This window comes from Trematomus bernacchii, unplaced genomic scaffold (assembly GCF_902827165.1).
Source record: "Trematomus bernacchii unplaced genomic scaffold, fTreBer1.1, whole genome shotgun sequence".
NCBI classification, from domain to species: Eukaryota; Metazoa; Chordata; class Actinopteri; order Perciformes; family Nototheniidae; genus Trematomus; species Trematomus bernacchii.
This window is the reverse complement of record NW_022987727.1, coordinates 12,598,189-12,611,045: the sequence shown is the minus strand read 5'-3', so window position 1 is coordinate 12,611,045 and position 12,857 is coordinate 12,598,189. Positions and strand designations below refer to the sequence as shown.

Sequence of the window (12,857 nt, the reverse complement as noted above, 5' to 3'; positions counted from 1 at the left end):
TTGTGAGTTCTCAAACCTTCATTTTTCAATAGCTTTTAGGTGCTTTTCTCTTCCTTTCAGCTTAATATTCAGTGAGGTACATTTCCCACAAACATGCATGTATTACTGGTTGTCCTAACTACTCAACATTTCAGAGAGAGAGAGAGACAGGAAGTGAGTATGAAAGAAAGGAAACGTGCCCTTTGTCTCTTTCCCAGTGCCTGTTACTCGCGCTCAGTGCTTCACTGCCTTTGAAATGTTATTATGTGCTCCGTTTCCCAGCATGCCACAGTACAACCTGGTATCGTCAGGTTTCCGTCTATTGTTGACACGCTTGGTGCGGGCCAGCTTCAGTTGGATACATCATTTTTTACGAACACACCAATTATGTGGAATAGATCATTTATGTGATTCATTCTGCGATGGGAGTTTATTAATCATTTATGTTTCTTACCTTTATGATTCTCTGTGGACATGTCAGCCACTGACAGCATTCATCATACAGTTATAGTTTATGGGTTAGGGTTATATGTATAATACATTACAGTACACTTGTTTTTTTTGCTAGGCCGTTTCTCCAATGCTTTGTTTGAAATGTATTGCAAACCTTTTTCTTTGATATCTAGGGCATCATCTAGTAAATTAATGTATTTAAAGGTTTGCCAACATAAACTAACAATAAGTCTGGATATGTTGCTCAAAATAATTTAATTTAAGTTAACACCAATAATTATAGAGCGCAGAAATGAATAGTTAAGTGATTTGGATCTGTGATTTCTGGCAATTTAACCCACAATTTTAGTCAAAAACGGCCCCTAATCATTTCATTTCAAAAAGAGAATAAATAATTTGACATTATTATTGGGTAATGTAGGAGAAATGTTGCGGCACAAAAAGTATATTTTGTCGTTTTTTATTTGATTTAAAGTGGACCTATCATGCTATATTTAAATGATATATTGTAGGGCCATACCTATATAAGGTATATTTATACGTTTCTGTTTTCAAAATACCAAACAGATCATGCATTTTAGCCATGCCTCATTTCGCTCTATGTGCTGTTTGCTGTCTATGGGTCTGATTCTGCTGACCACGCCCCCCTGCAGGAGAGGTGAGCCATGCTCTGATCAGCTGCTGGGCTGTCAGAAGAGGGGGAGAAAAAGAGATCTCCGTCCTCCGTGTTTTATTATATAGAGTCGTTATTAGCTCAATAAATAACAAAGAAGACCTTTGACCGGCACTTTTCTAATTTTGTCCGGAAGATTTAAACTTTAACGGATCCGTTGCAGCCCCTTTTTTAGAGATTTGGGTATGGAGGAAAATAGTGAGGGTTGTGTTTTCTGACTCTTGGTGAGTTCCCTGGAACACCGGGGACACATATTCATGTATAAAAGACGTACAAAAGTGCATTTTGCATGATAGGTCCCCTTTAAATAGAACCACCTGGTTAGTTTACAGCCTGTCCTCCTCCAAAAAACTACCAAATAGGTCGATTGTTCAGCAGCTTATTACGACCTATAGTCACGTTTTAAAGTTTAGCACCTCTAGTGGTCGTGTAAGAAACAACAATTTGCGGCATATGGGCTGATGCTCCCGTTGATTGCAAACGCTCCGGAGGGTCGTATATTCACAAATAACCCTCTCTGAAAAATCCTAAATTGTAGAATAGTTTGGCCATTAAAATGCTTTTTGATTAGATTTCTAGCGAGAAGTGTATATTGTACATTTAGAATCCAGGTCCAGTGGATGTGTAGGATCTATAGTTTGATAGATATTACGAAGATGATTTGAGGTCTCGCCAGGAGAATGTGTATATACTACGTCTTTCCCCTATTCATTTCTATTGACGGCAGCGTCCATGTAAAGTTGGCGTCAACCCTCACAGGGTGAAAACAGTATTTCCGGTCTCTAAGTTTTCATAATAAAACCGGAAGTATTCCCCTCACTGTCAAATGATTTCACAGTGATATCTGCATTACTCATCCACTAAAGAACATCAGTTTATCCTTGTTAATTACACAACATTGATTGGTTTAAATTGTGTACAATGCTTTTGTGTTTTTAACCTTCGATTCGGAGAAACAAATAGTTTTTTGGGAGTTTAGGATGGCCGAAGACACTACATACCCATAATCCTCAGCTATCGTTTGGGACTACAACTGTGTACACCCCTGGAGGTTTAGGGGATAGGAAACACTCAAATTTAAAACATATAATTAATAAATGGGTGAAAATTGCTTGTGTCCATAATGGGCAGCATTAATATATACCCACATGACAGCTAAGGTCAGAAGAGCTTTATTTAATAGCTGGTCTTATGTCTGTGACCCCTCCTGTTGTTAATTGATTGATTGAGTATTGATTATACTTTATGAAGATGTTACAAATAACACACAGCATACAATGCCATAATAACTTTGTATTATTAGTGTAGGACACTTATGTATGTATAACATCTGAAGATGTGTAGTTTTATTCATGTTTTCACATCATTTTACAGGATATTGCTATATTATTTCACATATTGTAGTTCTACACATTAATATCTGAGGTATATCCGTCATTTAACGGTAAGCTATTGAAATTGTGATTCCATAGATGTGTCTCCCATCACCCAAAACTCCTGACTATTCTCGCACCTCAGTATTTACATTCTTTAATTCAAAGAAAATCAGTAATATCTTTAAAAACTCCAAGTCCCTTTCTATCAGCTGTGCACCGTTATGGGGTAAATACAGCCTATTTACCAATTGGATCAAATATAAAAGTCAGCCGAATTAATGTTACTGCAAGGAGACGTATTGTGTGAAGAGAAATTGAAGATGTTGTTTAATTGCTGATATATTTATGATCCACGTCACATATTCAGTTTCGGCGGCATTTCTTCCAGTTTGTCAAAAGGTCTTCTAATCAGGGCTCTATAAAGAGAACTACGGCAGATGTGTAATATTCAATGCAGCCGAACCGTGTATTACAATGCCGTTATGTGATGACTTCCAAAGAGAAAAGCAAGCACACTCGGAATAAAGTATTATTTCCTTTTTTTCTTTAAATGTTTTCGGATTTCACATTGCATAAACACCATATCCCAACGTGCATTGCGGCTAAAACATCCAATCACAGAGCTTCAACGATAGCTGAGGATTATGGGTAGTTCAATGTTTTAGCCTATCAAAACCTCTGAAAAAAGAAATGTGTCTCTCAGAATCGAAAGGGAAAAACCTATGGGAAAAACACAAAAGCAGTGTACACAATTTAAACCAATTAATGTTGTGTAATTAACAAGTATAAACTGATGTTTTTTAGTGGATGAGTACGGCAGATATCACTGTAAAATCATTTGACAGTGAGGGGAATACGGTTTTATTATGAAAACTTCGAGACCGGAAATACTGTTTTCACCCGGTGAGGGTTGACGCTAACTTTACATAGGGGGAAAGACATACACGTTCTCCTGGCGAGACCTCAAATAATCTTCGTAATATCTATCAAACTATAGATCCTACACATCCACTGGACGTAGATTCTAAAAGTACAATATACACTTCTCGCTAGAAATCTAATCAAAAAGCATTTTAATGGCCAAACTATTCTACAATTTAGGATTTTCCAGAGAGGGTTATTTGTGAATATACGACCCTCCGGAGCGTTTGCAATTGCCGCAAATTGTTGTTTCTTACACGACCACTAGAGGTGCTAAACTTTAAAACGTGACTATAGGTCGTAATAAGCTGCTGAACAATCGACCTATTTGGTCGTATGAGTTGGAGGACTTGTTGTTAGTTTAGCATAAGCAGGGATATTTGAACTCAGTGGGTAAATAGACAAACAGCTCCGCCAACAGAAAATGTCCAACTTCAACAAAAAATGCAAGACTTTATAGAAAATGTTTAATGTGCTAATAATTACACTTTTTTATTGAGAAACAAACAGTTGCAAAATGAATGATTATTATCTAAATTCTGATCTTGTAGCAAGCAGTATTATATAAAATCTAATTTTAAAAGATAATTCATAAACAAACGCATCTCGTGTTCTCTGTTAGTTCAATGTCATGTCCACACCGCCCTCTGCAGGCAGTTTCTGTAACCGGACGTGGGACGGCTGGCTGTGCTGGGGGGACTCCACTCAAGGGACCGTCATGCAGATGTGTCCGGAGTACTTCCTGGATTTTGACCCTGCTGGTGAGGACACAAACAAAAATACATACAAGCACAGGCACAACTGGTTATGATTTTGTGTGTCTCATGTTTGTTTGTGTTGAAATGTAAATTGACTAGGGTTGGGGGGGGAAATGATTCATGCAAGAATAGAGATTCTTATCTACAAAGATGCCGATTTTTTTAAAAGTTTTTCTATTTACAAAAGAGGCTAGATGATCAACAGAAATCATACATACCAGGTCGAAAAGGTGTGTCAAGGACGCTATTATTGTGTGATCTGGGGAAAAATCCCACATATTATTAAAAAAATTGCCAAAGCCTACGAATGTATTAATCAGCATTTACATTTTTTGCAGATCTCTCCCAATGTTTGCCTTTGTGTGTTTACATTATTACAATATTTGATGTAATACAGTTCAGTACAGTTTATTGAAAACTTTTGACTGTTTGTATAATTGCAATGTGAATGGTCCCTATTATGCGCTTCCGTTTCTTATGTTTTTTTTAACAGAGAAGGTTACCAAGGTGTGTAATCCGGGAGGCCAGTGGTTCCACCACCCAGAGAGCAACAGAGTTTGGACCAACTACACCCAGTGTCAGGCCCACACCAAAGACAAACTCAAGGTAAAACACAAGAGAGTGAAACTCCACAATGTGCAGGTACAGTAGGTAGAAGAATAAAATAGGGAATCAAATCACTAAGGTAGTCCGAAATATTTCACTTAAACAATCAAACATTGGATCTGAAATGTAAAATTGAGAGATTAAGCAAACATATAAGAGCGATCATCCCATGTACTAAGGCTCAGATAATGGCCCTGCAAAAAATTATGATACAAGACTAATTTTAACATATTATAATCGAAGAGTATATTACAGTGGTGATATTGACATGATTTCTTTAATTTTATAATGAATCTTAACATTAAGTGCAAGATTATTTGGGGATTATCTCTACTTTTACAGTGTAGATTTGCACTGAACCCTATGGTGTGAAAGGTTAAAGGACACAGCAACAGGGCACCCTTTTGCTGGCATGATGTGGAAATGTAATGTGAACCGACTACAGGAAACATCCCCAGAAGAGTTAGTGACATACGCTGATATCGGATCGTCACAAGTCATTGGGGCTCGGACAGCTGAGCATAACAACATGAAGTGCAGTCTTCAATTTCTGACATGCGTGCTCTGAGCTGAACACTGGAGACTGGAAAGTAGTTTGACAGTCTCCAAACTGTCAAAATCTCAGTAGGAGCAAAGGTTAGCGTGTGACTTTAATTTGCATGCCCTGATACGATGGTGTCAGAAATCAGAATACTTTATTTGGCTAGGGGGAAATCGGATTTTGTGCTCCATTTTAGAATTAAAGAAAAAAATATATATATATATATACTGTATATTCAACATGACAAGTTCAAGATAGGATATGCAATAAAAAGATAAAATAAATAGAATAAAGATGTTAATACAAACATTAATAAAGTTAAATGACCATTAAAAGATATATTAAAATAAATAAGTAAAATTAAATACAATAAATACCATCTTTAAACAAGTGTAATTAAAATACTGCTGCTACGATTTAAATTTGTAACGATGTTATACTCTTTTTGTTCTATGTGGGCTTGCACATTGCTTCTTACACGAGGGGGTCTCAGGGCTGTCAAACATCTGTCCGGTTCTGAGCATCTGTCCGGTTAAAAAAATTGTAATTTCAAAACAAAAATTGCTATTCCTTATCGCCCATAGGGAGCTGTGCTGTACTGAGAAGAGTAGCAAGTGCTCTTACCCCATTACCATACTGTTCATGCAGGAGCCGGCAGTGGAACTGTCTTTGTCGTATATAAAGTGTAGGTTTTCAGAGAAAATGGCATTGCTCCTAGTTCATGTCTATCAAATATGTGTATACTTGCGACATGCACTGATGGGTTATAATGCAGAAAGACCGGCGAGACAGTCCTTCTTCACATTTTTTCAAAAATATAAATAAAGGTAGGCATTCTACAAAGGTCGACTCAATTGTATGTGCTTCAGATCTTATAAATGGCACACTTTTCTATGCTGTAGCATCAAAAACAAAGTCAAATGTTACATAAATGTTGACATAAGGTATGAGCAACATTACTAATGTGAGTGGAGACGCTGGAGAAACTACAAATGAATCTTACCTAATTGAAATATTAGCCTCAAATATATTTTGAAATCCTTGAAAAGGATCACATTTGGAAGTGCAACATGACTATAAGCATCACAGGAAAACTCCTCAAACTCTGTTGCAGAAAGGGAGCATCTTGCCCATCTTAATTTATTCCCCCGCCTTTACAGCCATGGAATTTAAACTCATCATTTAACATGGGAAGTTCTATCTCCGTGGACTTGTGATTTAAATGTAAATGTAAGAATCTTGCTCCTCCGATTTACAATGTAGGATTAATCATTGTAAATCACCTCATGTCTACACACTGAGTTTAACATGCATGTCATTGAGGATTTATTCCCAGCCCTGCACTTCCATATTTATGCATGAACGGTCTTCACAAAGTCATTTATATGCCTTGGCATTTGGAAAACAACACTATGATTCTTTTTTTCAGTGCGTCTAAATTCATGGCCTTTGGGAATCCTTCTGAATTTCTCCAAAAGGCTCATCTTTTCTTTACAGAATATTTTCCTTCATGTTTCAAAGGGCCTTTTGATGATATACAGTATAGATGTAAAGGATGCAAACACGGAATCTCTCCTGAACTTTAAACATTCCTAATAATTGGTGAATTTTGTATCTTCATGAATTTGTTTGTCCCTGCAGTTTGCCATCAGTCTGTACTACCTGGCCATGGTGGGTCACGGCCTGTCCATCGTCTCTCTGATCATCTGCCTCATCATCTTCTCCTACTTCAAGTGAGTCATAACCTTTATTACAGTGGCAGTTTGTGTACGAGGGCTGAGAAATGTTTGAAATGTGCCTGGAGTTCAGTCAAAATAAGAAACACAAAACCTGTTATGGGCCTGAATTGGCTGGCATAAGAAAAAAAAGCATCAAGATGTTGTAATGAAGTTAACATGGAGGCTACTACAGTCAGCGGATTCATTTATCAGTGGATGTGCAGTGGAAGCCAGCAGGATTTGTGAGCATATGTTAATGAGGATAAGGAGGAAGAGAGACGACTTTTAATTATGGTTTTAAGCAGCGCAGTGGCTGCTACTTCTTCACAGAGGTGTGTGTGGTTGCAGAGTCAGGAGGAGAGGGACTGCGACATGAACGGAAACAGATTTCATCCAAAGTTTCAATATCAAGGGCTGCTTTTAGCTTTCAGTACCTTTTTACAAGACGCTCGCTAGCACCGTATTGTAACAAATGACGATCCAGAGACTCTTCTTAGGTCGGATTGCAAAAATTACGACTTCTGTCTCATTTAGGACTACAAATAAAAGTTGCCCATATCAGAATTTAAAAGATTGAATGTGACTTATCCTGTGCAATTGTATGAAAGTAAATAGTTTTGGGCCACTGTGAATGTATAGCCTTACATAATGCACATCTTCCAAAGGCGTTTCCATCCTGTGACATTCTAATGAATCTAAAACAATTTTGGGTTACATTTTGTGGATTTTTAGGGCAGGTATGGTTTGAGCTATTGCAATTTCGGTAAAATGTTTAGCAGCCTTTAAAAAATAATCCTCCACTAACTGTTTACTTACTGTTTTTCTCTTCCAGGAGTCTGAGCTGCCAGAGAATCTCCCTCCACAAGAGCATGTTCCTCTCCTTCATCCTGAACTCCATCGTTACCATCATGTGGCTCTCGCTCACTGTGGCCAATAACCAGGCCATAACCGCCAGCAACCCTGTGAGCTACTGAATCTATATTTCATCCCATTAAACAAATGAATTTCACTTCACAGGCCTAATTGTCCTATATTAAAGGAAATGACCCACACTTAACTCACAGCTATCAAACTGTGGGGACCTATCATGCAAAATGCACTTTTGTACGTCTTTTATACATGAATATGTGTCCCCGGTGTTCCAGGGAACTCACCAAGTGTCAGAAAACACAACCCTCTCTATTTTCCTCCATACCCAAATCTCTAAAAAAGGGGCTGCAACAGATCTGATAAAAACTGATCCAGATTTGAACACTGTCCTGACGTCAGGACGGTGGCGCTACGGCTATTGGGCCAACTCTCCACCTATTAGGGGAATGCGAGGTTGGGCCACGGCCGGCCATTGCCGCTCGAAAGCGCTGGAGAAGTTGTAGTACATATGCCAGGCCTGTAAGTGGCGCTGTAGTCTGCCACAAAAGCAGCGAAGAAGACTTCCCGTGCATGGTTACCATGGTTACCCTTCTGTTTATTCTCCGCTGTGGCTTTTTTTCTCCCTCCCCGAGGCAAGCGTTTGCTCCTGCTGCTTTAATTCAATGCAATCCCTCCCCGTCGAGGCAAGCACTGTAATTCTCTCCGGTTAGTCCACCAGCAGATGACAAACACCCACCTCTCTGCCTCTTCCAAGGAACGAGGGGACCGTGCAGCAGAGTTTCAGTTAGGTTTTCTTTCGCCGGTCAAGATGTCCGTTAAAGTTTAAATCTTCCGGACAAAATTAGAAAAGTGCCGGTCAAAGGTCTTCTTTGTTATTTATTGAGCTTTAAAACAAATGAATAACGACTCTATATAATAATAGGCTATAATAAAACACGGAGGACGGAGATCTATTTTTCTCCCCCTCTTCTGACTTGATCAGAGCACGCTCCCCTCTCCTGCAGGGGGGCGTGGTCAGCTGCAGCTCACAGAATCAGCCCCCTGCAAAAACAGTGCTGGAGAACAGCAAATAGAGCGAAATGAGGCATGGCTTAAAATCATGATCTGTTTGGTATTTTGAAAACAGAAACGTATAAATATACCTTATATAGGTATGGCCCTACAATATATCATTTAAATATAGCATGATAGGTCCACTTTAATTATGCTTTTTATTCCTTCTGACATATTTTAAGACTTCCGGTTTCCTGTCCACAGGTGAGCTGTAAGGTCCTGGCTGTCCTGACTCAGTATACATCCACCTCCAACTATTTCTGGATGTTGTGTGAGGGCATCTACCTGCACACACTCATCATAGTGGCCGTCTTCGTAGGGGAACAGCAGCTCTTCTGGTACTACGTCCTGGGATGGGGTGAGTCTGGAGGATGTGATATTTAATTACCCTTTCCCAACAATTTCAGCGCAAGCATGTCTGTGGCAAACAACTGTGATTTTTCGAGAGGTCGGTATCTTCGACTAGAGGGGTGGATGCGATGAATCAAAAACAGCAAGCCATGATTTCCAACCTTATCTGGTATATTTCAGTCTTCTCATAACCATAGACCTTAAATCAATACTAATAAACAAACCAGAAGGCTATTGTAACTCAGGACGCTTGCTGACTGCTATATAAAGTTACTAAAAACACTCCTTCTCTTTGTGCATCTCAACATTTGCATTTACTGTATATACAGTGTATTTATATTAGGGGATATGATCCTTGGAGACCTTCTCTAACTTAAACTGAAAATAAAACAATAACAAATAATTGAAAATAAATTGTTGTAAATGAATACTTTCCTAGAAGTGCTGAAACTAAGCAGATATTTTTGCCTGGTTTAAAAAACAAATGGGTATAACATCTGTTTATCTGTTTTTGTGCTAATATATCCCTACCAAAAAAAGCAGACATCATCACTCTCTGTCAACGACAGAAATGAAACCGACTTGACGTTCCAGGAGATGGCGCAATGCTTCAATGGTTTCAGAATAAATCCCTATCTTTCTATGCAGTCTAGTAAAACAGTATTAAATAACAAAGTTGTAGTTAGATAAAATGCCATTTAACCAGAATTAGTTGAGGTCCATTGTTAACAAACTAGGTTCATTGTGTGGTAGTGAGAAGGACTCAAGAGGACTGGAAGATATCTCTCAAAACAAAAATGTTAAAACAGTCAGGATATTCCTACACAGTTCTCCAACCATAACTTTAACTTCCAACTCCAAAACTGTAATAACCTGGGTCTACAAAGATATAGCATGTATATTTATCTTTTACTTTAATTCTAAAATATAGCCTAACTAACCATCCCAAAAACCACAGTCTGCTTTGATAGATCAAGTATTCTGATTATGTTTAAGTATAAAAGTGCATGAGCATTTGCTACCAGGAAATCACAAGACAAATTCAAAGGGACTGCATCAATACATTAAATAACAGTTGCATTGTGGGGCTGCTTTATAATATTACGCTTGCTATAGCTCATAATACCTTTTGAGCTATACTCCAAGTGAGGGGTTGCTGTGTTGTCCTCAGTAGACACTGTTCTCAAGGTTAACAGTCCTGTAATTCAAGGGCCAAAACAGTAATTTACTCTTAAGTACACCTGAAAATATGAGAGCCTCTCTGATTTGAGACTATACCCTGTTCTTGAATTATTTTCCTACACTGAGAACATCCCATTCCCACCATCCTTTAATACATTAAAGTCACCTTGAAGCCTGGATGAACCTGTGCTTTTCATTTTGCTCTCTCATCGAGCTCTTATGTATTATGGATTATTTTATGTCTCTCTGAGGCTCACAGCTTTTTATATCTGTGCGCTAAAGCGTGCCAGTAATGAGCATATTACATGTCCTACATACGTGCAGTGGAGGATTCAGATCCTTTACTTAAGTAAAAGTAATGAAAGCACCCAAAAATAAAAGCCCTGGATTGAACTTGTTACCTACAGTGGCGACTGGTCATTAAGGGCAGGTGAGGCACAGCACTAAGAGAGAACAATCCAATATTTAAATGATTAAATTCAATTGTTTGGGTATCCTTTTGTTGAACTGTCTGTTTAAAATTAATCGAAGCATCAGACTAAAAAAGCTTTTGAAAATAATATTATATTTTGATTTAGGTCAAAATATAATATTTGTAAACCTGAAGAGTCAGTGCCAGTGCCTCACCAGCCATGAACCTCACTGCACGTCACTGCAGAAGCTTATATATAAACATCTAAGTTTGTTGTGCCCCACCACTTTTGTACATATAGAAACGCCACTGGTTACCTAAGTAAAATATGTAAGTATACTGTAATCAGGAATAGTAGCCTACTTAGTGCAGAAAAAAGGATAATTGTGACTTCTACAATATATTATATTAATATTTTTATTATAACTCCCGCATTTACCAGGACAGCAGGACATTACTTTTTTAGTAAGTGGAGCTAATTTGTAATAACTATTTTACAGTAAGTAATGATTGTTTTTATTGTTAATGATTTGTTTGAGTAACACCATCATAATTTCCCAACATGACATCTTTACAATTTGTATTTTGTCTCTAAATTAAAAGAAATTACAATTTTTTTATTACAAAAAACTGCAAATCTTCACTTTATCATGCTTTTTAATACGTTTTTCATATGTTCCGTATGCAAAGATTTTGATTCTTAAAGCACTGGTAACTTAGTAAAGTCAAGTAAAACAGTAAAGTGAAAAACATTTTCCTCTGGAACATAGTTGAGTAGAAGTATAAAGTTAAGAACAAAAGACTTGAGTATAATACAAATACCTAAAATGTGTACTGAAGTACAGTAATTGAGTTACGTCTGTGTTACTAACATAAAGCTACAGCCAGTAGCCACTTAGCCTAGCTTAACAATAAAACACATTATATCGAGTAAAATAAAATAAAATAAAATTCAGATTCAACGATACATAACCCTAACTATAACAACTTTAACTATACTGCTGAAGACTAAAGAAATGACGTATAACATGTTAGTGTTTGAGTTTGGATTTAAACGAAGCTAAGCTAACCTACAGCTTCATCTTTGGCGGATATTTGTTATCAGCAAGATAGTGAATACGAATATTTCCCAAAATGTCAAACTATTTAAGTTTAGATAAAAACTGTATACGTTTATACTGTTTTTATTTATATAAAGCCCTCTTGTAACTTTGTAGGAGCATATTATGGTGCTGTATTACTTTTTACATCTCTCTAGTATACTTACTCTCTCTGTTCTTAGGTTTCCCGATCATTCCTGCCGTCACATACGCTGTGGCTCGCGGTCTCTTCTTCAACGACAAGTGAGATGTAGCATGTTTATTTTTCTTCTATTGTCTCAAATGTGTCAGATCAAGGCCAGAAATGTTGCAGTGTGTTCTCACAGTGGCATAACTCCAGACTGGGATTTCTCCCTCTCCCCTTCCTGTGACCTTCTTAGTTTGATCAGGATGATAGGATTTGTAAGATATTGATTTGCCTCATCAAGAGGAATTTGTGTAAACCCTTTGTTTGCTAAGTGTAGCAGTGATGACTAATGATTCAGGCTTATTTGAGTGACTGTGCATGAGTAATTGTAATTTGTATTTGTTCCAGGTGTTGGATCAGCTCACACACACACCTGCTCTATATCATCCATGGGCCCATTCAGGCTGCACTACTAGTGAGTAATTAACACACACGGTAGCCTCTCTGTGCCTACAGTATATTGTGTTATAAACACAATTATTATGCATTATGTCTACCCTTAGCACCTTCGAATTATAGTTATACAACACTTTTAAACATTTAATGCTTTTTAACAATAATCACAACACATTATAAAGCATTTTAGAGTTGCTTATAAGGTCAAATATCATAAAACGTAATAATAGATGTATACTCATTGACTTTTTTTATATGCAAGGATCATAGTTGAATATAAT

The 12,857-nt window shown here is 37.5% G+C and overlaps 1 protein-coding gene across 1 annotated transcript in view; it reads left to right on the top strand.

The window, feature by feature from the left end:
* The window catches only part of calcrl2 (calcitonin receptor-like 2), a 39,759-nt gene that overhangs the window by 21,705 nt on the left and 5,197 nt on the right, over nucleotides 1–12,857 (top strand). The window contains exons 4-10 of the mRNA XM_034145429.1: nucleotides 4,056–4,163; nucleotides 4,654–4,766; nucleotides 6,949–7,040; nucleotides 7,858–7,987; nucleotides 9,153–9,306; nucleotides 12,176–12,236; nucleotides 12,529–12,595. Of these exons, the coding sequence (XP_034001320.1) occupies nucleotides 4,056–4,163; nucleotides 4,654–4,766; nucleotides 6,949–7,040; nucleotides 7,858–7,987; nucleotides 9,153–9,306; nucleotides 12,176–12,236; nucleotides 12,529–12,595 (725 nt within the window). The remainder of the gene's footprint in view (nucleotides 1–4,055; nucleotides 4,164–4,653; nucleotides 4,767–6,948; nucleotides 7,041–7,857; nucleotides 7,988–9,152; nucleotides 9,307–12,175; nucleotides 12,237–12,528; nucleotides 12,596–12,857) is intronic.